Source organism: Doryrhamphus excisus, linkage group LG19, assembly GCF_037039965.1.
Source record: "Doryrhamphus excisus strain RoL-2023G ecotype Guam linkage group LG19, RoL_Dexc_Guam_v1.1, whole genome shotgun sequence".
NCBI classification, from domain to species: Eukaryota; Metazoa; Chordata; class Actinopteri; order Syngnathiformes; family Syngnathidae; genus Doryrhamphus; species Doryrhamphus excisus.
The window spans coordinates 14,873,166-14,899,579 of NC_136375.1; the positions used below are offsets into that span (position 1 = coordinate 14,873,166).

A 26,414-nucleotide genomic window follows, 5' to 3' on the forward strand; every position below is an offset into this window, starting at 1 on the left:
AAACATCACAGCACGTGGCGTCTCAGGAGCACAGTGGTAAAATTTCCGAGTGACGGAAGTGACGCACATACTGCGCATGTGCAGAACCGATGGTGTTTCCGGTATGGCTCCTGCAGTGACAGTAGCTAAGGCCCAAGTCCGAGGAAGTCCTATCTCCGTGGGATAGAAGCCACGCAAAGTCTGCCGTCACAGTGAATGAGAGACAAGCACTTGAAATAAAATATCGTCGACCAACGAAACAGGTAAGATGAGGTGAGCCTTGATTGGTTGCATTTAAATCACCCAGCAAGAGTTGCGAGCTAACAGAACCCAGCTAGCTGTTAGCTAGCCGTTACGGTGATTGTGCGTGGTGGCTGTGTCTCAGTGTGCAAAATGTCTTGCTCTCTTGAACGTTTTCAGTTATTTTTTTTAATGAATTCGTTTTTTAAATTTTGTTATTTTGGGTCTCTTGAAACGGTTTTTGTACGTTTTCTGCCGCCTGTCCAGGCAGTCAAGTCAGTCAGTGTGTCATCTTCTCAAGTGGTTGATTTTGGACGATATCATCACGTTTTTGCAACATCATATATAACGTGCGTTAACCGCGTTAACGTCAACATCCACAAGAGCTATAACTTGTCATGTTGCCAAGGTGAATCAGCGCGTTCCCTGAACACACGTCGAGCGTGTTTATTTATGGTAGATGCGTTGTTGTTTACAATAATAATCGATGATTAATCAGCATCCTGTATTACAAAAATGACTTGCACGGATTAGGTGGAGGCCCCATCAATTATGTACTCCAAAATTTTTTATAACCAAAATGTAAGATAAAATAAACAGTATATATGAAATGATGAATACTTTTTTTGATACATCTCCACGATGCTGAAGGGTTGTTTATCTTTGACAACCATGTCAACAAGATATACTAAGAATGTTGACACTGTGCGACAATACGGACATCTGCTCATTTGGCATCGATTAATGTAACAATTCAATTCGATTCGACTAATTTGACCTATATAGCATTTAATGCTAATTTATCTCCATGAATAAAACCAATATATTTCATTAACAAGTGTAAAACTGAATTGTATTGAACAATACAACAATAAAATGCACATTGGAGTCTTATAATAACATTTATTCATTTTCTACCGCTTTTCCTCATGAGGGTCGCAGTGGGTGCTGGAGCCTATCCCAACTGTCTTTGGGCGAGAGGCGGTGTACACCCGGGACTGGTCGCCAGCCAATCACAGGGCACATATAGACAAACAACCATTCACACTCACATTCATACCTATGGACAATTTGGCCAATTAACCTAACATGTTTTTTGCAAAGAGATGGCCGAGGGTGGAATTGAACCCTGGTCTCCTAGCTGTGAGGTTTGCGCGCTAACCACTCGAACGCCGTGCCGCCCTTTCTTATAATAACAAACATAATAAATTAAACTTTTGTTCAATAAATAAAACTAACTATATATAACAAAATCTGAATCCAAATGCTTATCCTGAAGGAAGATGTAGTCACCCATGCCATTCCAACTGTATATGGAAGACACTTGTTATGACACTCTTATTTTGTTGACACAGGCATGCGGCAAATGGGGTATTTTGTCACTTAGAGGCTGCACGTTGGAAATGTATTTGTCATGGCTGTCTGGGAACAATTAACCTGGATTGATTGCTGTATAGAACATCTTCCATCCTTTCATTTTTTGCTATGTGGCCTTCATTGGAAAACCTTGGGACAACCCAGGACAAGACAGGCTGTAAGCTTCTTCCCAAAATGGAGGTCAATGACAGAATCAGTGACTGTTATTGACAGTACTAAAGAGTACGCTGATATGGGTGGCTTTCTTGGATGTGGACAGTATGTCCTAAGTGTTTCCTTTGGAACATTACACTCCTATTTTAATTGTCTGATTTTGCTTTTGCAGAGCTGAACACCCTTATCCAAGCTTGAAGATGTGGAGAGGTAAGATCTGTCCTTATCACATTAGACCGCTTCCCCTTTGTCTCTTCTAGATGTTGCACCCTTCCATTTGCCATATCCAGTAGTGGTGTGTCGGTCATGAACGAACCATTTTTGAGTCCGAGAGGAACAGGCAGCTTTTTATTTGACAGGAGCCAATCATGAGCTAAGAAAACACTCACGCTAAGCTTGTCAATCCATTGGAAATTGCAGGCGCTCATTACTCAATTTACTCAGTTAACAGTCTGACGCACGGTGTCACTTTACACAGAATGCTAAACTCATCACACAGCAACTTGACACTCAAAAAGAAAGCTAGGAAACACCTTGCCTCTGAACAAAGCATTCCAATGGAGGATATGCGGCAAATAGATGGAAGGTGCTGCAGTGCTCCCTCTTTCCACCAGAAGAGCCCAGAGGGAGGCTGACGTCATTGCAGCTCGCCGGGAGGCACCATTGGATGCTTTGCTTATACACAATGCACTATATATACAGTACACTTAAAAAAAAAATATATATATATATATATATATTTATTTTATGTCAGATGTTTGCATGTATATATATATTCTAGCTACCTTTTAAGTGTTAAGTTGCTGTGTGATGGTTTCAAAATAGGGTTGGGAGCTATGGTCCATAGCATGTCTCAGGATATTTTGGGGTTGTATCACAATATAACGATGTCATTAAATTGGCTATAAGGCAGGGGCCTCAAACTAGTGTCCTGTGGGCCACATTTGGCCCGCGGGCCGCGTGTTTGAGACCCCTGTGTTACATTGTTGTGAACATTTCTACCTGTATATCTAAATTATCGCCCAATCCTATTTGAAAATAATGTTGACAATAATCACAGGTTCTGAAAGTGTGACGTTTTCATAGGGCGGCATAGTTTGAACCCGGTAGCGGGCCCATGCCTAAATTATATTCCTCATGGTCTTCAGTTTGACTTGCTGAAGGCTGCAGTTCTCCAGTTCTAAACAGTTCTTTTGCAGGGAAGCCTGAGGCGTTCTATTGACAGATTTCATCATGAAGTTTCTCCACAGCTGCACAATTACTACTGGTAAGTCCATTTTGCTGGATGATACCATGTTATCTGCTGGCGTCTGTCACATCCTAGTGTGTGGAGTCACATCCTGTGTCCTCATCCCCTTCATAGGGACCTGGTGAAGGACACCATGGTTTGAAGGGAAAGAAAGTGGACGACGGGAGGAGCTCCGCCCACTCATCTCCACCTCTTTCAAGCATGGCAGGACTGCAGCTGGTCACCCCGGCCACGTCTCCCATGGGGCCCTTTTTTGGACTTCCTTGGCAACAGGAGGCCATCCACGATGACATTTATACACCTAGAAAATATCAGGCAAGTACTTGCAGTACGATAGTGATATGGATCTGATATCAGCGGGAATAATACATACTTTTAGGGGTTATTTTGTCGTGGGAAATGTAAGGAAAGACTGGAAGTGATATTACTCACACAGAGATCAATAGTCAGCCTCAGTGGGTATGAGAAAACCTCACCCATCTGCTGTGGTGCATGTCGGCCTGTCACGATAAGGTATGTATCGATGAATCAAATGATTAAAAAAAAATTGATAATTATGAGCCCTGGATAAATATGTACATGTAGCCGTGCGCTCCCGTCTGCTCGCCTGTCGGTGCGGTGGTTTGTGTAGGCGGGGTTACGCGTGTAAAACCCGTGTAATTTAAAGTTTGTTACATTTGATAGGATGTACTGGCATTATTGTGCCGTATTAATAATGAAATGTGTCAAGCCAATGTGACTGAAGTGCACACGTTATACGATACTTGAGGACCATCTAGTGGTTTGAATGTGCATTACACGTCATAATAATAGATGGATAGACTTCCTTTATCATTTATGGAGCAGTAAAATGTGTTCTGGTGACGCGAGGCTACATTTTTTATTTTTATTTTTATTTTTATTTTTATTTTTATTTTTATTTTTATTTTTATTTTTATTTTTATTTTTATTTTTATTTTTATTTTTATTTTTTCCTGTGATGGCTAATTGCTATGCTGAACTTTCCTGTGCAGGTCGAACTTCTGGAAGCAGCTCTTGAGCATAATACTATCGTCTGCTTGAACACGGGCTCAGGGAAGACCTTCATTGCAGTTCTCCTAACAAAGGAGCTCTCCCACCAAATCCGTGGACAGTACCAAGGAAATGCGAAGAGAACTGTATTTCTTGTCAACTCAGGTACTTCTCAGAGTTCTAGTCCTGTTTGGGACATGTGCAGCGGGGCTCTAATCGCGTTTGATGCTCATAAAAGGACCCTGTACATTTAAGTGTGTCCTTATTTTTCCCCCATGCAGCCTTGTGTGTCGTTCAGCAAGCGGCTGCTGTCCGGACTCACTCTGACCTCCAGGTGGGAGAGTACACAGATCTACAGGAGACCTCAGCATGGGCGTGTCAACGGTGGACGGAAGAGATCACCAACAACCAGGTGTGTGTGTGTGTACATGCACTGATCCCATCACAACAAAAACAAACTATTATTTTACAAGAATATGTTTTTAAAACGGGCTGCACAGTGGCAAAAGTGGTTAACGCGCAGACCTCACAGCTAGGAGACCCGAGTTCAATCCCACCCTCGGCCATCTCTGTGTGGAGTTTGCATGTTCTCCCCGTGCATGCGTGGGTTTTCTCCGGGTACTCCGGTTTCCTCACACATTCCAAAAACATCCTAGGTGTGAGTGTGAATGGTTGTTTGGATTGGCTGGCCACCAGTCCAGGGTGTACCCCGCCTCTCACCCGAAGACAGTTGGGATAGGCTCCAGCACCCCCCGCGACCCTCGTGAGGATAAGCGGTAGAAAATGAATGAATGAATATTTCTAAAACTGCTCTGATGAAGAAAATATGGGAATAAAGTTAAAATATGATCAGATGAAAGATGAAAGTGGAACTTGGAACAAATGATTGCCGATACAGCACCCCCTCCCCCTCAAAAAAAAAAAAAAATACCCTGCACAAGCACGTCACAGGCATCTCGTAACTGTTTGTAATTTATTTATGTGACAACCCATCCAACAGCTGTGACAGTAACAGACCCGTGATCTATCGCCACAGGTGCTGGTGATGACCTGCCATATATTCTTACATGTGCTAAGGAGACGAATACTGCCATTGTCTAAAATCAACCTGGTGGTTTTTGATGACTGCCATCTTGCCATCACCGATCACCCCTACTGTGAGATCATGAAGGTCAGTGTCTTGTTCTTCACGTTGACTAATGAAGGCAATTTCACTGACAATTGTGTTTAAAAATGATATATAACAAAAAAGAGAAAATCCTTTTACAAGATTAAAGTCAAAATACACACAGTACATTTGCAAGAATAATGGCGTATAGTTGGAAATTAAAAAAAAGAAACTGCAGAAATGGGGAAAACCCCTTTCATTATGCGCATATACATATAGCAGGGGCCTCAAACACGCGGCCCGCGGGCCATATGTGGCCCGCAGGACACTAGTTTGAGGCCCCCGCCTTGATATGAAAGTTTAATGTTTAAAGTTTGATATGGATGCTGTATGGTATCATGTACCCAGAAAAAATTATTACGTTTGATTAATGTTCATGTTAAAGGTTAAATAACTGTTAATAGTTATCCTCCCTATCCATGTGGAAGTGGTAAGTTTTTGGCTATTTAAGTTGAAAGGAAATAACTTGAAGGCTACCGTTTAGGTCGCTAGCTCTCTAGTTTGCGAGTTAGCATGTGTCTCAAGACCCTGCAGTTGCGCAATATGTTGTAAATAAAAAGAGTATAAATGTGACTATAGTCGTGTTTTGTCATGTCTACAGGGCTCTAATAATGCTTTGTTCATTTTAACCTGAAAAAAATAATTTGTCTACCCACCAACTATCCCACCAACTGGGAAAGGACAATAAACTTGTTCATCTTATTTTAGTAGCATCTAGTTGAAATATTCAAGATTTTTTTTTTTTAAAAAAGTAGTCTTTTGAGAAAAATAAAGTAGTCATTTTTGGGGAAAAAGTTGCAGATGATGAGAATAAAGTGTAGAAATTGAGTAAGTCAAGTGGTCACATTACAAGTTAAGTAGTTGGAAGATTTGAAAAAGAAACAGCAGAAATGAAAAAAAAAACAGCAGCAACCTTCAGTCCCTAAAAAAAAACATAAATAAATAAAGGTCCTGACTTAATAACCATTGGGAAATGTGCCCCCCCCCCCATCACTGTGATGAGTGTACGTAAACGTGTTGACCTAACGTTTCCTTCCGCTTCCAGCTTGCAACAACACAATGGGAATCTTGTCAAATTGCACTTGACTTGTTAATGACCTCACTCTCGTTTGGCCTGGGGCAGCTTTTTGACGGCAGCGCGTGCAGTCCTCGCATCCTGGGTCTGACGGCCGCCATTCTGAACGGGAAGTGTGATCCGTCAGATCTTGAGCAGAAGATCCAGAATTTGGAGCAAGTCCTGAGGAGCAACGCTGAAACGGCCACAGATCTTGTAGTTCTTGACAGGTCTGAGTATACGACTCCAGCGTTTGTGGATCAGGGATTGGACTATCAATGCATTTTTTTTCTTCCTCCCTCCAGATATGCCTCCCAGCCAAGAGAAGTTGTCCTCGACTGTGGCTCCTACGTGGACAAGACCGGGCTGGCTTCTCGTCTACAAGCCGAGCTGGACGAAGCGCTCCTCTTCTTGAATGACTGCAACATATCTGTTGGAAGAGAAGACAGGGATCCGACGGCCATCTCTCGACAGGTCAGGAAAACGCCAGCAGGGTTGGTGATAAGTATAAGGAGGGTATGACCATATCATTAAATCTCTGTCTCGGGCTGATACTGACACTTGGGGGCATGATACTGGGCCTGATACCAGACAAACCATGTGATGATCTTATTATCACATACTATTTAATCATGAGCTTATTATCACTTACTATTTAATCAATAGACCATTTTGTTTCCAGAAAATGTTCAGTTTATTACATGTATTACAGTAAAGTCTCGTTATATCAATATCGGTTATAACGAATTACTACTTATTACGATACTATTTTCATTTCCCGGCAAATTTCTAGTCTTTTATGATATAATTAGTTCCGTTAGTACGATACCCGGTTATTATGATAATCCGGTTACTACGATGCCCTTTTCATCTCCCGCCAGCCAATTTGGTCTGCTTATATCGATACAAAAGCAGCTTAAATCAATCTTTGCTTAAGGATTTCAATACCAAAAAAGAACCCACTTTTGCCCACTTTTAATGCAGTTCGGCGCAGGATCGGATATATGGATAGTCCGGTTATATCAGTATTTTTTCCGACTCCCGAGAATATCGATATGTGTTCACGCTCGTGCGCTGTTCTCTGATTGGTTGTTTCACGGGCACGATACCAGAGCAGTGCGCTCTGAGTGGACAGCTACTGGGGCTGATACTGGACATGGTTAAACTCTATTTATTTTTTTTTGTGTCCTATACAGGTGTTAAGCGACTGCAGGGCGGTGCTGCAGGTGCTGGGGCCCTGGTGTGCGGATAAAGCAGCAGGCATCATGGTGCGCGAGCTCCAGAAGTACATCAAGCACGAAGTGGGGGAGCTCAACCGCAAGTTTCTGCTCTTCACCGACACGATTCTTCGGAAAGTGCACGCTCTGTGCGAGGAGCATTTCTCTCCTTCCTCCCTGGACCTCAAGTTTGTCACGCCAAAGGTTCTCCGTCTGCTGGAGATCCTGCACGAATACAAGCCCTTTGAGCGGCAGCAGTTTGAGAGCGTGGAGTGGTACAACAACCGCAACCAGGACAACTACGTGTCTTGGAGTGACTCGGAGGACGACGAGGAGGACGAAGAGGTGGAGACCAAAGAGAGGCCGGAGGCCAACTTCCCGTCGCCGTTCACCAACATCCTGTGTGGAATTATCTTCGTGGAGAGGCGGTACACGGCAGTCGTCCTGAATCGGTAAGGTCATGCATGGTGGGGCTCGGGTTCCATTGCTAGACAGGGTGGAGTTTGATACCCTATACCTAGCAAGTGTCACGTGGTGAAAAATAGAATATATACAGTCCTAGCTCGAGATACCAAATTCATTTATTCCGGAATAGCTTTTGTATCTTGGAATTTTTGAATGAGGCAAGATGTATTCCACCCTCGGCCATCTCTGTTTGGAGTTTGCATGTTCTCCCCGTGACTTTTATCCGGTTACTCCGGTTTCCTCCCACATTCCAAAAACATGCTAGGTTAATTAGCCACTCCAAATTGTCCATAGGTATGAATGTGAGTGTGAATGGTTGTTTGTCTATATGTGCCCTGTGATTGGCTGGCCACCAGTCCAGGGTGTACCCCGCCTCTCGCCCAAAGACAGCTGGGATAGGCTCCAGCATCCCCCGCGACCCTCGTGAGGATAAGCGGTAGAAAATGAATGAATTAACTTCTTTCTAGCTACACGGTGGTCTAGTGGTTAGCGCACAGACCTCACAGCTAGGAGACCCGAGTTCAATTCCACCCTCGGCCATCTCTGTGTGGAGTTTGCACGTTCTCCCTGTGCATGTGTGGGTTTTCTCCGGGTACTCCGGTTTCCTCCCACATTCCAAAAACATGCTAGGTTAATTAGCGTAGACAGCTGGGATAGGCTCCAGCACCCCCGCGACCCTCGTGAGGATAAGCGGTAGAAAATGAATGAATGGATGGTGCAGAGGAAACGTGGCCAAACGGAGCAGTTGAGCACAGACAGATTAGCATGGGTTAGCATCGCCTCACTCCCTCCTTCCTGACCCCGCCCCCTCCACATCAAACCCCTCCCTTATGACTTCTTTCTCCTCCATTCACAAGAAAAACATATATATTTTTTTAATTGTCAAATACATTTCTGAGAAAACCTTAGCGCTATCATGTTAGCATACATGCTAGGGTGCGTGGCGGAGGTCTGACTGAGCTACTTCAATTATTCCGGGAATCCTTTGAAATACAAAATAAAAAGGATGTAAGATGATATTTGTTGGGGGGTTCTGGGATAGGATAGGCTCCATCACCCCCGCGAACCTTGTGAGGAAAAGCGGCAGAAAATGAATGAATGAATAATTCCAAATATTTGAGTATGTTATAATTATTAAAAATAATTGTAATAATCCACAAAAATAAAAAAAGTAGCTGTTTTTTTACATTTCTGCTGTTGATGGATGGGAGCATCCCTGTCCTTAAGTGGTCAGGACAGTCCATTGTTGAGAGTAGTGTATTCCTCCACTCAAGCGGCCAAAATTGATGGCGGCGCGTACGTAGGAACGGCGCCTGTAGTTTAGTGTGTCCGTCCCGGTCACAGCAATCCTGAGCACCGCCGATCTCGTCTTTGGTCGCTTTTGATGGCGAGCACTGTGACTAACAAAAGAGGAAGTGAAATGGGATGCATGTTTTGTGTGACATTCTGTGTTTGGTTGTCAGGCTGATCAAAGAGGCGGGGAAGCAGGATCCGGAACTGGCGTACATCAGCAACAACTTCATCACGGGCCACAGCATTGGCAAGAACCAGCCACGGAACAAGCAGATGGAGGTGGAATTCAGGAAGCAAGAGGAGGTATGTGGACAGGTCTTCCAAACCCACCCCCCAAAAAACGCATTTATTAAAAAAAAAAAAAAAAAATGTTAAACTTCACCTTGGTTCCAATTTTCTGCACTAAAAGCTCTGATAAAACATTCCACTGTTCTCAAATATCTTACTTTTTATTTTTCTACACAAAATAAGATGAAAAATAAATAAACAAATCAAGAATGAATGAATGAATGAATGAATGATTGATTGATTGATTGATTGAAACCTAAACGGTGGATTAAAATGTGCATCAGTGCCTCAGGAGGCGGAGTCAACTGGTGAAACTGGAGGGTTGGCGGTTCCATCCTCGTTCCCTGTAGACGTGTCCCTGGGAAGGAAGCCACTGGGCCCCCCCCCAACCCATGAACGTACATATGTAGATTACCGCCAGCAGCGACTGGATAATGGCTCTGCTTCATTGTGGGGTGCCTTGAAACGCGCTAAAAAAATCGAATCCGTTGTTGTTATTAGAATACTAGAAACGGTGTCCGTGTTCCCCAAATCACTTGCCTTTACAGACTTTTCCACGCTTGTCTTGTAGGTTCTCCGCAAATTCCGGGCCCATGAAACGAACCTGCTGATCGCCACCAGCATTGTGGAGGAAGGCGTGGACATTCCAAAGTGTAACCTGGTGGTCCGCTTTGACTTGCCTACCGAGTACAGGTCCTACGTTCAGTCCAAAGGCCGAGCCCGGGCCCCCGTCTCCAACTACATTATGTTGGCCGACAGCGACAAGACCAAAAGCTTTGAAGAAGATCTCACCACCTACAAGGCCATAGAGAAGGTCAGTGTGATGGTAGGGTAGTTGACGTACTTTATGGACACCATATGCTAAGTTGTTGTAGCGATGTCAGGGAAAAGTGCATCTCAGATGTGTCCTACACTGGAGGTGAAAGGTCACATGATTAATAGCATCTTCACTCCTTGCCCCATTTTCTCTCCTCTTGCCTCAAATATTTCTACTTCCTTCTTTACTAAAGGACATCATTTTTTATTTCTTCTCATAATATTACAATGTTCTCTCACATATTGACAACTTTTACTCCAATTAATATTTGTAACTCTTGTAACACTTCGGATGAGAGGCGGGGTACACCCTGGACTGGTGGCCAGCCAATCACAGGGCACATATAGACAAACAACCATTCACACTCACATTCATACCTATGGACAATTTGGAGTGGCTAATTAACCTAGCATGTTTTTGGAATGTGGGAGGAAACCGGAGTACCCGGAGATAACCCACGCATGCACGGGGGTGGAATCGAACCCTGGTCTCCTTGCTGTGAGGTCTGCGCGCTAACCACTCGACCGCCATGCCGTTTTTTTTTTTTTTTCAAATTTTTCCTCCCCAAATATTTCAACTTTGTTTTTACACAATCTTGATCAATTCTTTTCTCCCAACATTTTGACTATATTCCCATATTATAACATTTTCCCCAAATTATAATTTTAAACTTTACTACTTTACTTTACTTGAAAATTTACTACTAATGACATACTTTCCTCCTGCCATTTTTACTTTTCCACTTTAGTTTTACTTAATTTTGTTCAACGATAGTTTAGGAATGTGCCGCTGCTGATGGCCCCGGCCCCCTTTGTACACCCCCCTACCCCTCTTTTAACCTGTTCTTTTTTATTGTTCTTATTGTCTACTGGTAGAGCCTAAAATTGCAACTTTTTGTCTTTTGGATTGGATTGAATTGACTCTTTTCTTCAATAGGTGTGCTCTTATTCTCATAATTCTATAACAGATTGATGATTTTATTAGAATAAAGTTCAAATATATGAATATGGAGTTGAACAACAACAAGAATCATGTATTGTACTGCCTCAAGTTGAAATATAAAAGCAAAAAGGGACTATTTTTGTCAAAGTTTTAATACCATGAGAATCAGCAGCCAATCAAGTCATTAAAAATAAATGAGGTTGCACATTTAAGGAGAATAAAGTCATAGTTACAAGAAGAAACTTGCCATAAACCTGTCATATTCATGAGGAAAAATATGCAAGTCAATGGTATTTTGTACATTTGTAATATGAGTAAAGGACACAAGAATATAAGGTTGTCATTTTTGTGAAACAAAGTTTTAAAATGGGAATGAAGTCATTCATTAGGATGATAAATTTGACAAGACCGAAGTTGAAATTGAAGGTTGAAAAGGAAGTCATTTTTGGGGGAAAAGTTATCGTTTGTTCATTTTCTACCGCTTCTCCTCACAAGGCTCATGATAATACGCAAAAGAAAAGAAAAATAACATTTCCTCCGATGAAACAAGTTGATATTCCTCACTTTCAGCCACATGACAAAGCTGAGATGCACTTATTTCCTGTGGGCGTTGTCCTTCTTCTGAGCAGATCTTGAGGAACAAGTGCTCTAAATCCGCCGAGGTTGGCGAATTTGAGGGAGAGCACGTCTTTGACGACGACAACATCCTCCCTCCGTACGTGCTTCGATCGGAGGACGGCGGTCCCCGGGTGACCATCAACACAGCCATCGGACACATCAACAGGTATCCATGTCGGTTCCAGCCTTTCTACTCGCTCTACGCTAACGTCTGACCCCTTGTGCTCAGGTACTGTGCTCGGCTTCCCAGTGACCCCTTCACACACTTGGCACCCAAGTGTAAGACCATCGAGACGCCGGACGGACGATTCCAGTCCACGCTTTATTTGCCCATCAACTCGCCACTAAGAGTTCCTGTGAAGGTAAACCCATCCCAAACTACACATGCTCCATGTTGGCTGTCAGGTATGCCCATATCATCCAGCACTTCATTCCCGATCAAGCCACACCCGCAGAAAAAAACGCTCTACTCCACCCTGTGGGATGCCTTTACCTTACTAACCGTTGTAACGCGTAACTACAGGACAAATAAGGCAAAATACAAGATTGATATTTTCTCCACTTCTCCAACTTCCACCCGTTTTCTATGCCGCTTAGCCTCACTAGGGTGGGGGTATGCAGGAGCCTATCCCAGCTGACAAGAGGCGGGGTACACCTGGACGGGTGGCCAGCCAATCACAGGGCACATATAGACAAACAACCATTCCCACCTATGGACTACTTACCAAACATACACGCATTAAGAAATATGAATATAGTTAATTATAATATAATACAATTAATACAATTATAATTAATTATAATAATTATAATTATATTAATTAATATATTATATATAATAAGAATATATAATAATAAATATTACTATACTATATATAATATTTACTATTATTATTATTATATTTAATATAATATTTAATATATTTAATTAATTAATTTAACACCTATGGACTACTTACCAAACATACACACATTAAAAAATATTAATATATTTAATTATAATACAATTAGTTATAATTATAATTAATATTATTATAATTAATTATAATAATTGTAATTATCTTAATTAATATATGTGTAACATTATATATATACTATATATATTTACTATTATATTTAATATAATATTTAATGAATTTAATTCATATTAATATTAAATATATAGTATAGTATATTATATTTATAATATTTATTATGATTATTAATATAATACTACTAATATTTGTCTCCTCACAGGGTCCCAAAATGAATTGTGGCAGGTTGGCGGAGAAAGCTGTAGCGCTATTATGCTGTGAGAAACTCCACAGAATAGGTATGCCGAGCCTCTTCCTGCTTCTTGTCGACACCGGTTGCCGCTTTCACGCCGCACTGTCATCCGCCACCAGGCGAGCTGGACGACCATTTGATGCCGGTGGGCAAGGAGACCGTCAAGTATGAGGAAGAGCTGGACCTTCACGACGAGGAGGAGACCAGCGTGCCCGGCCGGCCTGGCTCCACAAAGAGGCGGCAGTGCTATCCTAAAGCTGTAAGACTGCCGTTTGCTCGCCGCTACAACGGCGGTCCCAGAGAAGGGTTTTGAACTTCTCTCTTCTCCACCGTCTGCAGATTCCGGAGTGTCTACGGGACAGTTATGCCGTACCCGAGCATACCTACTACCTGTACGTGATCGGGATGGTCCTCACCACGCCGTTACCTGATGAGCTCAACTTCCGGCGAAGGAAGCTTTACCCGCCGGAGGACACCACCAGATGCTTCGGTATCCTGACGGCCAAGCCCATACCGCGGGTATGTCGGCATGGGACGCCTCCCGGCCTGAGTTTGCCTGTAGTCTCAGACCCCCTTTTCTGGGTGGCTTTACATTCTCTTACAGAAGCTAAACGTCCCAAAGACGTATTTGTACATTTTTTTCCCCAGCCTGAACAGCCGATCCCAAAGACGTATTTGTACGTTTTTTCCCACCCCAAACAGCCAATCCCAAAGACATATTTGGACGTTTTTTTTCCCAGCCCGAACAGCCAATCCCAAAGACGTATTTGTAAGGTTTTTTTTCCCAGCCCAAACAGCCGATCCCAAAGACATATTTGTACGTTTTTTTTTTCCCAGCCTGAACAGCCAATCCCAAAGACGTATTTGTACGTTTTTTTTTCCCAGCCTGAACAGCCAATCCCAAAGACGTATTTGTAAGATTTTTTTTCCCAGCCCAAACAGCCGATCCCAAAGACATATATTTGTACGTTTTTTTTCCCAGCCTGAACAGCCGACCCCAAAGATGTATTTGTACGTTTTTTTCCCCAGCCCGAACAGCCAATCCCAAAGACATATTTGTAATTTTTTTTTTCCCAGCCCGAACAGTCAATCCCAAAGATGTATTTGTAAGTTTTTTTTTTCCAGCCCGAACAGCCGATCCCAAAGACATATTTGTACGTTTTTTTCCCAGCCCGAACAACCAATCCCAAAGACGTTTTTGTACATTTTTTTGCGCATGAGGCAAGTCTCAATAGCAGAGATCATGTTGTGTGCAGCTTTAAGACATAAAAATGTCCACCAGGTGGCAGAAGTGCATCTTTGCCATGTGATAAAGCCCTCCACAGCAAGCAGGAAGTGGAAAAGCATGGCTTGGAGTGTAGCATGCAGGAGAGGTTGCACATCGAAACACACAAAGCACATCGGAATGAGCTGATAAAGTAGTTGAAGCATACCAAACCAATACAGGTTTGAACGTGATTAGAGCCCTGATGACATGAAATAGCAGCCCTATAGTCACCTTGACACTCCTGTTATTACGTTTTGTGTGCCTTTTTTTGTGCAATATTGCTTTGATTCATTTGACACCGTGTTTAACGAGGTATGTGTATCTCCACCGCAGATCCCCCACTTCCCAGTGTACACACGCTCAGGTGAGGTGACCATCTCCATCGAACTTCAAAAGTCCGGCTTCACCCTGGCCGGCCCCCAGCTTGACCTCATCACGCGCCTGCACCAGTACATCTTCTCCCATATCCTGCGCTTGGAGAAACCCGCGCTGGAGTTCAAGCCCACGTGTGCTGATTCTGCTTACTGCGTTCTACCTCTCAATGTTGGTGAGTACTGGAGGAACAACCTCCAAACAAACACGACTTCTAGAAAAGTAGTATAAAACTTAAAATGACTTCAAAGTTAAAATTAGTCATGAAAATGACTTAAATAAAATTATAGAACAATGAACAAAAATGGCTAAAAATGAGTGACTAAAATAAAATTTAGAATGACTGTTTGTAAAAGACTTAAATAAAAATGCCAAAAGTATTTTGAAATGGCAATTAAAATTAAAATAGTGACTTCAAAGTAGAGATAAGAAATAAATACAAATGTAAGATTTCTTAAAGTGTAAAATACAAAATAGAAATAAAACATAAAAATTACTTCAATAGAAATAAATGACTTAAAAGTTAAAATTAGTCATAAAAATGACTTAAATAAAATTATAGAACAATGAACAAAAATTGCTAAAAATGAGAATGACTAATACAAATGTAAAAAAATGAAATAAAAGGTGTAAAAAGTCATGAAAGGGACTTAAATAAAAATGCCGAAAGTATTTAAAAATGGCAATTAAAATTAAAATAGTGACTTCAAAGTATAGAGATAAGAAATAAATACAAATGTAAGATTTCTTAAAAGTGTAAAATTCAAAATAGAAATAAAACATAAAAATTACTTCAATAGAAATAAATGACTTAAAAGTTAAAAATAGTCATAAAAATGACTTAAATAAAATTTTAGAACAATGAACAAAAAGGACTAAAAATAAGAATGACTAATACAAATGTAAAAAAAAATAAATAAAAGGTGTAAAAAGTCATGAAAGGGACTTAAATAAAAATGCCAAAAGTATTTAAAAATGGCAATTAAAATTAAAATAGTGACTTCAAAGTATAGAGATAAGAAATAAATACAAATGTAAGATTTCTTAAAAGTGTAAAATGCAAAATAGAAATAAAACATAAAAATTACTTCAATAGAAATAAGTTAAAATTAGTCATAAAAAAGTGTGTGGCGGCCTTGTGGGCTGTGGAAAATGTGCGTCTCAGATGGCGGCCTGGTGAGACGCCTGGCTGAAGTATCGAATGTTTGTAACACGGCCGCGATGATCTCTTTAGTTGGGAATTCCGACACGCTGGATATGGACTTCAAGTTCATGGAGGAAATCGAGAGTTCCGAGGCCCGGACCGGCATTCCGACCACTCAGTACACCAAACAGAACCCCTTCGCCTTCAGGCTGGAGGACTACCAGGATGCTGTCATCATCCCCAGGTACGTGTGTGTGTGATGGGGCCGTGCCCAATCCTGCGTCCCACGGGAGGCGCTTGGAATATTCCATCAGCGTCGCCAGCTGTTAAGCCACAAGATATCTTCCCCATGCTCTCCCAGGTACCGGAACTTCGACCAGCCTCATCGCTTTTACGTTGCCGACGTGTACACGGACCTCACGCCTCTCAGCAAGTTCCCTTCACCAGAATATGAGACCTTCGCCGAGTACTACAAAACCAAGTACAACTTGGACCTGTCCAACCTCAATCAGCCTCTCCTGGATGTAGACCACACCTCATCCAGGTCAGTGGTATCGACCTTTGTCGTACAAACCAAAAGGGTGTCCAATACTGTACGCACGTCCCTGACGCCAAAACGCTATTCGGGCTCCCAGGCTGAATCTGCTGACCCCGCGGCACCTCAACCAAAAGGGTAAAGCACTGCCGCTCAGCAGCGCAGAGAAGAGGAAGGCCAAGTGGGAGAGTCTGCAGAACAAACAGGTAAGCTTTGTCTCCTGTGCTATGCTATGCTACGCTACGCTACGCCTTCCTTCTTCCACTTTCCTCATAGCTCAGCTTCTCACCCTGTCCTGACTTCAACGTCCCATAACGTCACAACTTTCCCCAAAGATCACAGCCTGGTTTGGTTCTCATATTATGATGAAAAAAATATTCTGTGGTATTTTCACTTGATGACATCATATTACCCGATTCTTTTTTTCTTTTTTCATATTTTCCAATCTTATTTTCAGCTTCCTTTCTTCTCATATTTAGAACTTTATTCTCCCCATTTCTGATTTTTTTTCTTCTACAGTCAATTTTCCTCTCCTAATTTTGACTAATTATGACCCATAATGTAGAATTTTTTCCTCAAAATGAGAACTTTACTTGTTTACTTGTTTTCTTTCTGATATTATGACTTTAAAAAAAGCATCTTTTTCCTTATAATGACATTATTTTTCCTCATAATATTATGCTCTCATAACTTCGTTTTTCCGATTTGTTCCAATTTTCTGCCACTTTATGGCATTATTTTCTCTCATCATATCCGACATTATTCTCTAGTTTTTTCCATTTCTGCATTTTTATGCATTTTTAATATTTCATCTTTCCTCTTGTAAATGTTCTTTCCATCATTATGACTTTATTCTGGTAAAATTCGAATGCCTTCCTCTTCCTGTTGTTTTTGTTACGACTTTAAAAAAAAGGTAAAAAAAAAAAATCTTTTTTTATTCTTAAATATTTCAACTTTATGCCTCTAAAATAAAATGACATTATTTTTCATCTTTCTTTTTGTAAACTTTCTTTAATTATTTAATTTAATTCTGACTAATTATTGATGATATTTTCCTCTTAAGTATTAATATATTGCAACTGAAGTTATTCAAATATTACAATGATTCTTGTTTTCCCCATTGCTGCTGTTTATTTCAATCTGTCCAACTATTTCATCTTTCTATATTTCTACTTATTTTTGTTCGTAGTTTATTTCTCCAAATGTGTCAACTTTAAACAAAAGTATTTCAATGCTATGCTACGTTTAGCATTTATTCCTGGGAAATTACTCTTTTGTCCTGAAACTACAGCTGTTCTCTCTTTACATTTCTCAACTCCTTCAACTCTTTCTGCTCCGTTCTCCATAATAGTTTTTTTTGTTGGCTATGGAAGACATGTCGGCCCGAGCGGCCCACATTAAGAGTCTTGTCTTGTCAGATCCTGGTTCCAGAGCTCTGCGCCATCCATCCCATCCCCGCATCCCTCTGGCGGAAGGCGGTGTGTTTGCCCAGCATCCTCTACCGCCTGCACAGCCTCTTGACAGCGGAGGAGCTCCGATCTCAGACGGCCAGCGAAGCAGGAGTTGGATCTCGAAGCCTTCCTCCCGACTTCAGGTACCTGACCTCCCAAAGGAGCTTGTGGAGTCCACAGCAGGGCCACAAAAAGGGTGCAACTTGGCCACTTTCTATTTTCCACATACGCTAAGAGGCGCTTAAGTTGACGGTTTGTTTACCATAAACTCAGAAAGTACACAGCAAGTTGCTACTTCCTGCTTGCTTCCCATTTCCACGTCATCGGGGTTGTGCGTCCAGCTACGAGCTGGTCGGAGTCTCATGCGGTCTTTGTATGTGGCAGGTATCCAAACCTGGACTTTGGATGGAAGAAATCCATAGACTGCAAAATTTTCATGTCCTCAGCCGACTCCTCCGGCAAGGACAACGAGGGCGGCGGCGTGCGTCGTAGCAAGGACTTTGTGAACGGCACGACTCCGGCTCCCGACAGCGGCGACAACAGTGACCCAGAAGGAGAGCACCTTGACCGCCATTATGATCGCCAGTCCTCCCAGTGCGGCTCTTGCGGACTGCAAAGCCCCGAAACCATGCAACCCTCTACCTCACTTCCTGTGCAGTCTTCTCCCAGCTCGAAGAATCATCCCGACCCGTGTCCTCCTCCGCGGCATGGCCACCAAGGCGCACAAGCAAGGAACCCGGACCACGCACGCAATGCTACCTCAGTCCCCAGCCGGGCAGAAAAGTGTCCCGACGCTCACCCAGCCCCCACGCGCCATGTTGCTGCTGCGCCGCATCCCAGTCACGGGGCCCGAGAGTCCCCCAAAAGCCTGGGGCCCAACCCGGGCCTCATCCTGCAGGCCTTGACCCTTTCCAATGCCAGTGATGGTTTCAACCTGGAGCGACTGGAAATGCTGGGCGACTCCTTCCTCAAGCACGCCATCACCACGTATCTGTTTTGCACCTACCCCGACGCCCACGAAGGCAGGCTCAGCTACATGCGCAGCAAGAAGGTGAGCCTAAGACGCTAACCGAATCCTCGGCCAAGCGTTTTCTTGCCTTGCCAGAGTCCGAATTGTGACATAGACCTGCCCGCGTACCCCCTTCTTCACTGGAGCCTTCGTCACATGACACCCCATATAGTTGACTATTTATCTGGTAATCATAACTTACTGTAGACCCCATCTCACACTTGGGACATGCCTGTCTCATAAATAACTATGGGGGGGGCACGGTGGCCGAGTGGTCAGCATGTTGGCCACACAGTCAGGAGAGGAGAAAGATCTGGGCTGTATCTCTGTGGAGTTTGCACGTTCTCCCTGTGGCTTTTCTCCAAAAACATGCTAGGTTAATTGGCCACTCCAAATTGTCCATAGGTATGAATGTGAGTGTGAATGGTTGTTTGTCGATATGTGCCCTGTGATTGGCTGGCCACCAGTCCAACTGGGATAGGCTCCAGCATACCCCCACCGTAGTGATCATAAGCGGTATAGAACATCTGACCTGTCCTGAAGGATGGCGGGTGTGCAGCAGCAGCAGCAGCAGCAGCAGAAAGAGGAAGGTCACCTAAAGCACCCTGACTTGTCCCCGTTTAGGTGAGTAACTGTAACCTGTATCGCCTGGGCAAGAAGAAAGGACTCCCCAGCAGGATGGTGGTGTCCATCTTTGACCCCCCTGTCAACTGGCTACCTCCTGGCTACGCCGTCAACCAGGACAAGAGCAGTACTGACAAACTGGACTCGGATGAGGTGAGCGGATCGGGTGCTGCTTCATCAGAATAGTTGATAGCATTTAGCTCGGCCATGAACAAAACGGCCGGCGGACTGAACGGGTATTTTATGGGCGGTTCATTCGTTCGCAAAAAGAACTAGTTCTTTTGACCCGATCGTTCACGAACACCACACCACTACTCAGAATCAAAACATGGCGCTTCATTCAGTAAAAAGAGTCGTTCATTTCGGTCAATTCGTTGTTGGCCTGTGATCTCCCCCTGTGCATAGACCCGGTCAGTCATGTCGAGTCAGTTCGTTCACTCATGCTCACGTTCCGACTCAACAGCTCACCAACTAGTGCTGTGTCGGTCATGAACAAAACAGCCGGCGGACTGAACAGGTATTTTATGGGCGGTTCATTCGTTCGCAAAAAGAACTAGTTCTTTTGACCCGATCGTTCACAAACACCACACCACTACTCAGAATCAAAACATGGCGCTTCATTCAGTAAAAAGAGCCGTTCATTTCGGTCAATTGGTCGTTAGCCTGTGATCTCCCCCTTGCTCATTCGCCGTACTCTATGTTCCTTTTGACGCAGGCCAAAGAGGAACTTCTGTCCAACGGGCCTTCTGCTGACGACTACGACGAGGAGAGCGAGGAGGCGGACGATGAAGGAGAGCTGATGTTGAAGGATGAACCAAAGGATGAGGTCAACATGGAGGACGACCTGGAGTATTACAAGGAGCACATCAAATTCATCGACAACATGCTGCTGGGATCTGGCGCCTTCGGGAAGAAGATCTCTCTGAGCACCTTCCCTCCGCCGCTCGCCGCCGCCTCGGGGCCGCCGCCCTCTGCGGGGACGCCGTACGAATGGAAGGCCCCCAAGAAGAACCCGTACCAGGCGGCCCAGCAGCACCCGGAGCCGCTCCCCGCCGTGTCAGCAGCCGAGGACTTCGACTACAGCTCGTGGGACGCCATGTGCTACTTGGACCCCAGCAAGGCAGGCGAAGAGGATGACTTTGTGGTGGGCTTTTGGAATCCGTCGGAGGAGAACTGCGGCACAGAGCTGGGAAAGCAGTCCATCTCTTACGACCTCCACACGGAGCAGTGCATCGCCGACAAGAGCATCGCCGACTGCGTGGAGGCTCTGCTGGGCTGCTACCTGACCAGCTGTGGAGAGAGAGCTGCACAGATGTTCCTCTGCTCGCTCGGCCTCAAGGTGAGCGTCGCTTTCTTCTCCGTATGCATCCTCATGTCATGCTTTGAACCCCTGCTGAGAAAGCACAGCCATGACCTCATCTCAGCCTTTCCCTTCTTTTTCTGCTGCTCATCTCGTTTCATTGGTGGTTAGTTTCTAGCGTTGGATGCCTCAACATTGGGACACAGATAATAGTGGTGGTCAAACTACGAGTTTTGCAGCTACATCTCCACCAGGCTCCCAGTTTTTGTACTGCATCCTTCTTCTCTGTGAGCTTAAGCACGCAGAAGCTTTTCCTCACAGACAACGCATCCTGAGAGATAGTTGCTCCACGGTTTTGAGGCTCTGGTCCCGGCTTGCCTTTGCTCGGGTCGGATTTCTTTCCTTAGCAGATCTTCATCCCTCAGTTGGTCCAGCTGTTCATAGATGCTCTCTTGGCTCTTGAGGGTTTCTCTGGTCCATCACTAATCCTCTCATCTGCACAGATAAGCCACTCTTTCTTCAGTGCATCAGGAAGCTCGCTTTCAATGACCTTTGTCACCAGAGGATTCTTTAAAGCACCGGTGTCACCAAGGTCACTCAGGTCTTCAAGGGCTTTCTCAACAGCTTGGATGAGCTCAACAATTTTCTCGGGCTGTTGACCTCCAACACCTGGAAGTCTCTGGAGCTCCTCAACTATCTCAATGTCAATAGCAGTTTGGCTTCCAAACCTGTTCTCCAGGACACCAAAGATGTTCATGTTCATGATCAGTTCCTCTTCTCCAAAGTTGGCCCACAATGTCTTCTAGATAAGGTCCTTCAACTCTTTCAGTTTCATCTCGCATTCACTTCCTGTATTCCCAACATCGGCCTTTTGCTGCTCGATCACTCCAGAAACTTCTTCCACAGGTGTTACCGCTGGAGAGAGGGATCTCGCCGGCAGAGAGTCAGCTCAGCCCAGCATGTACGGTGGGTGACCTGTGCTACGGCTGGTTGAAGATCCCACCGCGTTGCATGCTGGAACATCCGGACGCAGAGAGAACGCTCAACCACCTGATCTCCGGCTTCGAGAACTTTGAAGGGAAGATCAACTACACTTTTCAGAACAAGGCTTATCTCCTCCAAGCCTTCACCCATGCTTCCTACCATTACAACACCATCACAGGTGAGATTAGCCTTTAAAAAAACACAATCATCATGGGACCTTAACCCTTTATTCCAGGGCCGTCCAAAGTGAGACTCTCAGCTCTTTTTGTATTGGTGCACATTCTACAATATAATTGATTCTACAAATATAACACCACTCTGAAAGTCACCTTTACACTCCTATTAGGATAACATGATTAGAGCCCTCTAGACAAGAAATAACACCCCTATAGCCACCTTTACACTCCTATTAGCCAATATAGTAGACATCATCAGAGAAAAGAAAACATGTTTACCACCTTCTAAATATACTTTCTAACATGATTAGAGCCCTCTAAACATGAAATAACACCCCTATGGTCACCTTTAGACTCCTTTTAGCCAATATAGTAGACATCAGAGAAAAGAACACAGAAAACATGTTTACCACCACCTAAATACACTTTTCAACATGATTAGAGCCCTCTAAACACGAAATAACACCCCTATAGTCACATTTACACTCCTATTAGCCAATATAGTAGACATCATCAGGGAAAATAAGACATGGAAAACCTGTTTACCACCTTCTAAATAGGCTTTTTAACATGATTAGAGCCCACTAGACATGAAATAACACCCCTATAGTCACATTTACACTCCTATTACCCAATATAGTAGACATCATCAGAGAAAATAAAACACAGAAAACCTGTTTACCACCTTCTACTTACAGTATGTTTTTTCAGCCCTATATTCACTGTTAAGACACAGAAAATGTTTTTACCACCTTCTAAATACGTATGTATACTTTAACATTAGAGTCCACAGGCTATGAAATAGCACCCCTATAATCACCTTTTAAACTCCTATTAATCAAAACAGAAGAAATCATAAGAGAAAATAAGACATATAATCATAGACCACATATTTACCACTTTCTAAAAAGTCTTAACATTAGAGCCCTGTAGATATGAAATACATGCATGTATGTATAGTATGCATGCAGGCAAGTACAGTATGTACTGTACATATTTATGTAGAATGAATAGAGTGTGATCTGTTTGTATGGCTTTAGATTGTTACCAACGGTTGGAGTTCCTGGGAGATGCAATTCTCGACTACCTCATTACCAAGCACCTTTATGAAGACCCACGGCAGCACTCCCCCGGCGTACTGACAGACCTGCGCTCGGCACTCGTCAACAACACCATCTTTGCCTCCCTGGCCGTCAAGTACGACTACCACAAGTACTTCAAAGCCATCTCACCGGAGCTTTTCCACGTCATCGACGACTTTGTGCAGTTTCAACTTGAAAAGAACGAGATGCAAGGCATGGACTCGGAGGTAAGCACACCTTCGTGCTCATGATGGGGAAAAAATATCTCATTTTAGTGGCGTGAAGTTGAAATATTGCAGAAAAAGTCATTTGTTATATGAGTAGAAAGTCCAAATATTACTAGTTTTGGGGTTTTCAGAAGTCTGTTGGATGTTTGGAAAACTTTAGCTGTAAAGCAAGGAAATAACCCAGTGAAAATAAATCATATAATATCATCTTAGTTGCATAAAGTTTTAATACTAAAATACACATTTTAAAGCTGTGTTTTTTTTTAGGTTTGGGGAAAAGTTGTAATGTTACCAAAATAATGTCTGAAGAAAATAGTAGAAATATTTGAAAAAAGGACCAAATATGAAGAGGAAAAAAGTTGTATTCTAACCAGAAAATGTCGTCATTTGATGAGTAATGTTAAATTAGGAGAAAAAGAAAGATGGTTTTAGTCGCCTACATTTGACATGTTCATGAAAAGGCTTGTTTATTATTTGGAATCAAACAGCAAAGAACCAGGTTCAAATGTTTGGAAAATCATCTGGCAGGAAAAGTTGTCATTGTAGGAATAAAGTCCAAACATTTGTGAAAATAGTCGTACTATAAGGAGGAAAAGGGTTAGGGCTAACCCTAACCCTAGGCTGAATAGGCTACAAACAAACGACTAACCCAGGGGTGGGCAAACTACGGCCCGGGGGCCACATCCGGCCCGCCAAGTGTTTGAATACGGCCCGCCCAATCTTTCCAAAGTATTTCATTTAAACTCGACATACAACCTGGCATCATGGCCTGAGCCAACCTTTTGATGGTTTAATCAATTTCGTTTTTGACATGGTCTGTTGTTTACAAAGTGCTCCTGAAAAAAGGGACACAAGCACATAATAATAATAATAATAATAATAATTATTATTATTATCAGATTATTAGATTATTATAATTATTATAATTATTGTATCAATGCTAATTATTATATTAATTATATATAATATTATTGTTATATTTGCATATTTTACATAATAATAATATAATAATTATTATTTTAATTTTATTGTAATTATTATAATATTTTATTATTTTAAAAATATTTAAATATAAATATAAAATAAATAATAATAGCAGATTGCATGACAATTTTACAGATACAATAATACCAGGTGGACTGTTACGTGTAAAATATATAGTCTGCCCCCCCCCCCCCCCCCCCCTCTGTAAATTTTGTCATATCAATGCGGCCCGTGAGTCAAAAAGTTTGCCCACCCCTGGACTAACCGCTAAGCAAGTTCACCAAGCTCCCAATCTCTTTCCCCATCACTAAAACCCAATCTCGAACCATCAGAAAATCACTAAAAGACTGATAATATCCACCAGGGGATACGACTTTCATATTTTGGAGGTCAACTAAGAAGTATAAAACATATTCAGATCATATACTTCACTCTTTTTCCAAAAACGACATCTTTATTTGACTAATAACGTCTAATATTTCCATCCTATGCTACTAAAATATATTTTTTCCTCATCATATTACATATTTCTGTAAACCTTTTGTTTGGTTAGAATATGACATTTTTCTCTTCATATTGTCACTTTATTCTAGTAAAATTAAGGCTATTTTTTCCAACTCTTTCCTTGACTAATTTTTTCCTCATAATTAGGATTTTATTCCCATAATATTTATGATCATCAATCAATCATGAACATACCTGGGAGGCTGAATAGGCTACAAACAAACGACTAACCGCTAAGCAAGTTCACCAAGCTCCCAATCTCATTCCCCATCACAAAAACCCAAATTATGGCGTAGCGATCTGTTTTGGTTCATGTCATGTGCTCGTCTTTGCTCCAAGCTGCGCCGCTCGGAAGAAGACGAGGAGAAGGAGGAGGACATCGAAGTCCCCAAGGCGATGGGGGATATCTTTGAGTCGCTTGCCGGGGCCATTTACATGGACAGCGGGATGTCGCTGGAGATGGTGTGGCAGGTGTACTACCCCATGATGAGGCCGCTCATAGGTGAGCCACTCTTATTGGTGCTTGTGGAGCCGCTCACTGATGGACCGCGACTGGATCTCCCCTACAGAGAAATTCTCTGCAAACGTTCCTCGATCTCCTGTGAGGGAGCTGCTGGAAATGGAACCAGAAACTGCCAAATTCAGGTAAGGGAGCTCTTTAAGAACATACCGGAGCTTCATATTCATACATGATGGCCAAAATCTTAACATGTCCCGTCCGTGTGTGCAGCCCCGCCGAGAGGACGTACGACGGGAAAGTCCGGGTGACGGTGGAGGTCGTCGGGAAGGGCAAGTTCAAAGGCGTCGGCCGCAGCTACCGGATCGCCAAGTCCGCCGCGGCCCGACGAGCTCTGCGTAGCCTCAAAGCCAACCAACCTCAGGTCCAAAACAACTGAGCTCCTCTCAGCATCGAACACCTACACCATTGACTCAGTATTTGCGTCCCAACACGCCACAATGCTCAAGATGAGGAGCACTCTCTCTTTGTGTGTGTGTGTGTGTGTTTGTGTGTGTGTGTGACAATGCAGCGCCACAAAGAAACAACACATTTCTTTTCTTTGTTTTTGCACAAACCCAATCTCTAGCTGGATTCTGCTTGTTGTCGTCACCAGCGCGTTTAAAAGTCAGCAGAAATGATGGACCCCGATTTCATTTCTTAACCTGTCCAGTAGACCACAGACACCCGCCACACGGCGCCGTAACAACCGTTGTCCATCAGGGGTGTCCCCAGGGCTCTAGTCTCGGTCCACACCACCTTCTAAAAAGGGAAACATCTGCAGTAATTTGGCAAGAATAAAGCCCAAATATGAACATTTGTAACAGGAAAATTCCTCATTGCCACTCTTATGTATTACATATTATTATTATTATCTTATATTCAAGAAAATACAATATTTTGACAAACAAAAAAGTTAGGTTCCAGAGAATAACGTCCAAATATTATGGGAATAAAGTCAGAATTCCAATAAGAAAATTGGGAAGAAAAAATGGGGAAAAAACAGCTGCAATTAAAAAAAAAAAAAAAAAAAAATGAAATATTAAGAGAGGAAAAATGTGTAAACATACCAAGAAAAACAAGAATAACCTAACCTAGTATTATCAAGAAGAATAATATCAG

At 42.8% G+C, this 26,414-nt stretch overlaps 1 protein-coding gene across 1 annotated transcript; it reads left to right on the plus strand.

Annotated features, from left to right (window-relative positions):
• Positions 1-26,332, plus strand: dicer1 (dicer 1, ribonuclease type III). Its single transcript, XM_058056468.2, has 30 exons — positions 1-242; positions 1,922-1,959; positions 2,949-3,016; positions 3,113-3,313; positions 4,012-4,174; positions 4,291-4,421; positions 5,046-5,180; positions 6,301-6,461; positions 6,537-6,705; positions 7,428-7,900; positions 9,377-9,509; positions 10,066-10,308; positions 11,883-12,037; positions 12,101-12,233; positions 13,108-13,183; positions 13,257-13,396; positions 13,477-13,656; positions 14,738-14,951; positions 16,011-16,164; positions 16,282-16,464; positions 16,556-16,661; positions 17,874-18,049; positions 18,291-18,957; positions 19,540-19,692; positions 20,255-20,878; positions 21,746-22,001; positions 23,040-23,308; positions 25,136-25,298; positions 25,366-25,441; positions 25,527-26,332. Exons 4-30 carry the CDS (start codon positions 3,200-3,202, stop codon positions 25,690-25,692), a joined length of 5,613 nt encoding a protein of 1,870 aa, XP_057912451.2. The 5' UTR covers positions 1-242; positions 1,922-1,959; positions 2,949-3,016; positions 3,113-3,199; the 3' UTR covers positions 25,693-26,332.
• The last annotated feature ends 82 nt before the right edge of the window (positions 26,333-26,414 follow it).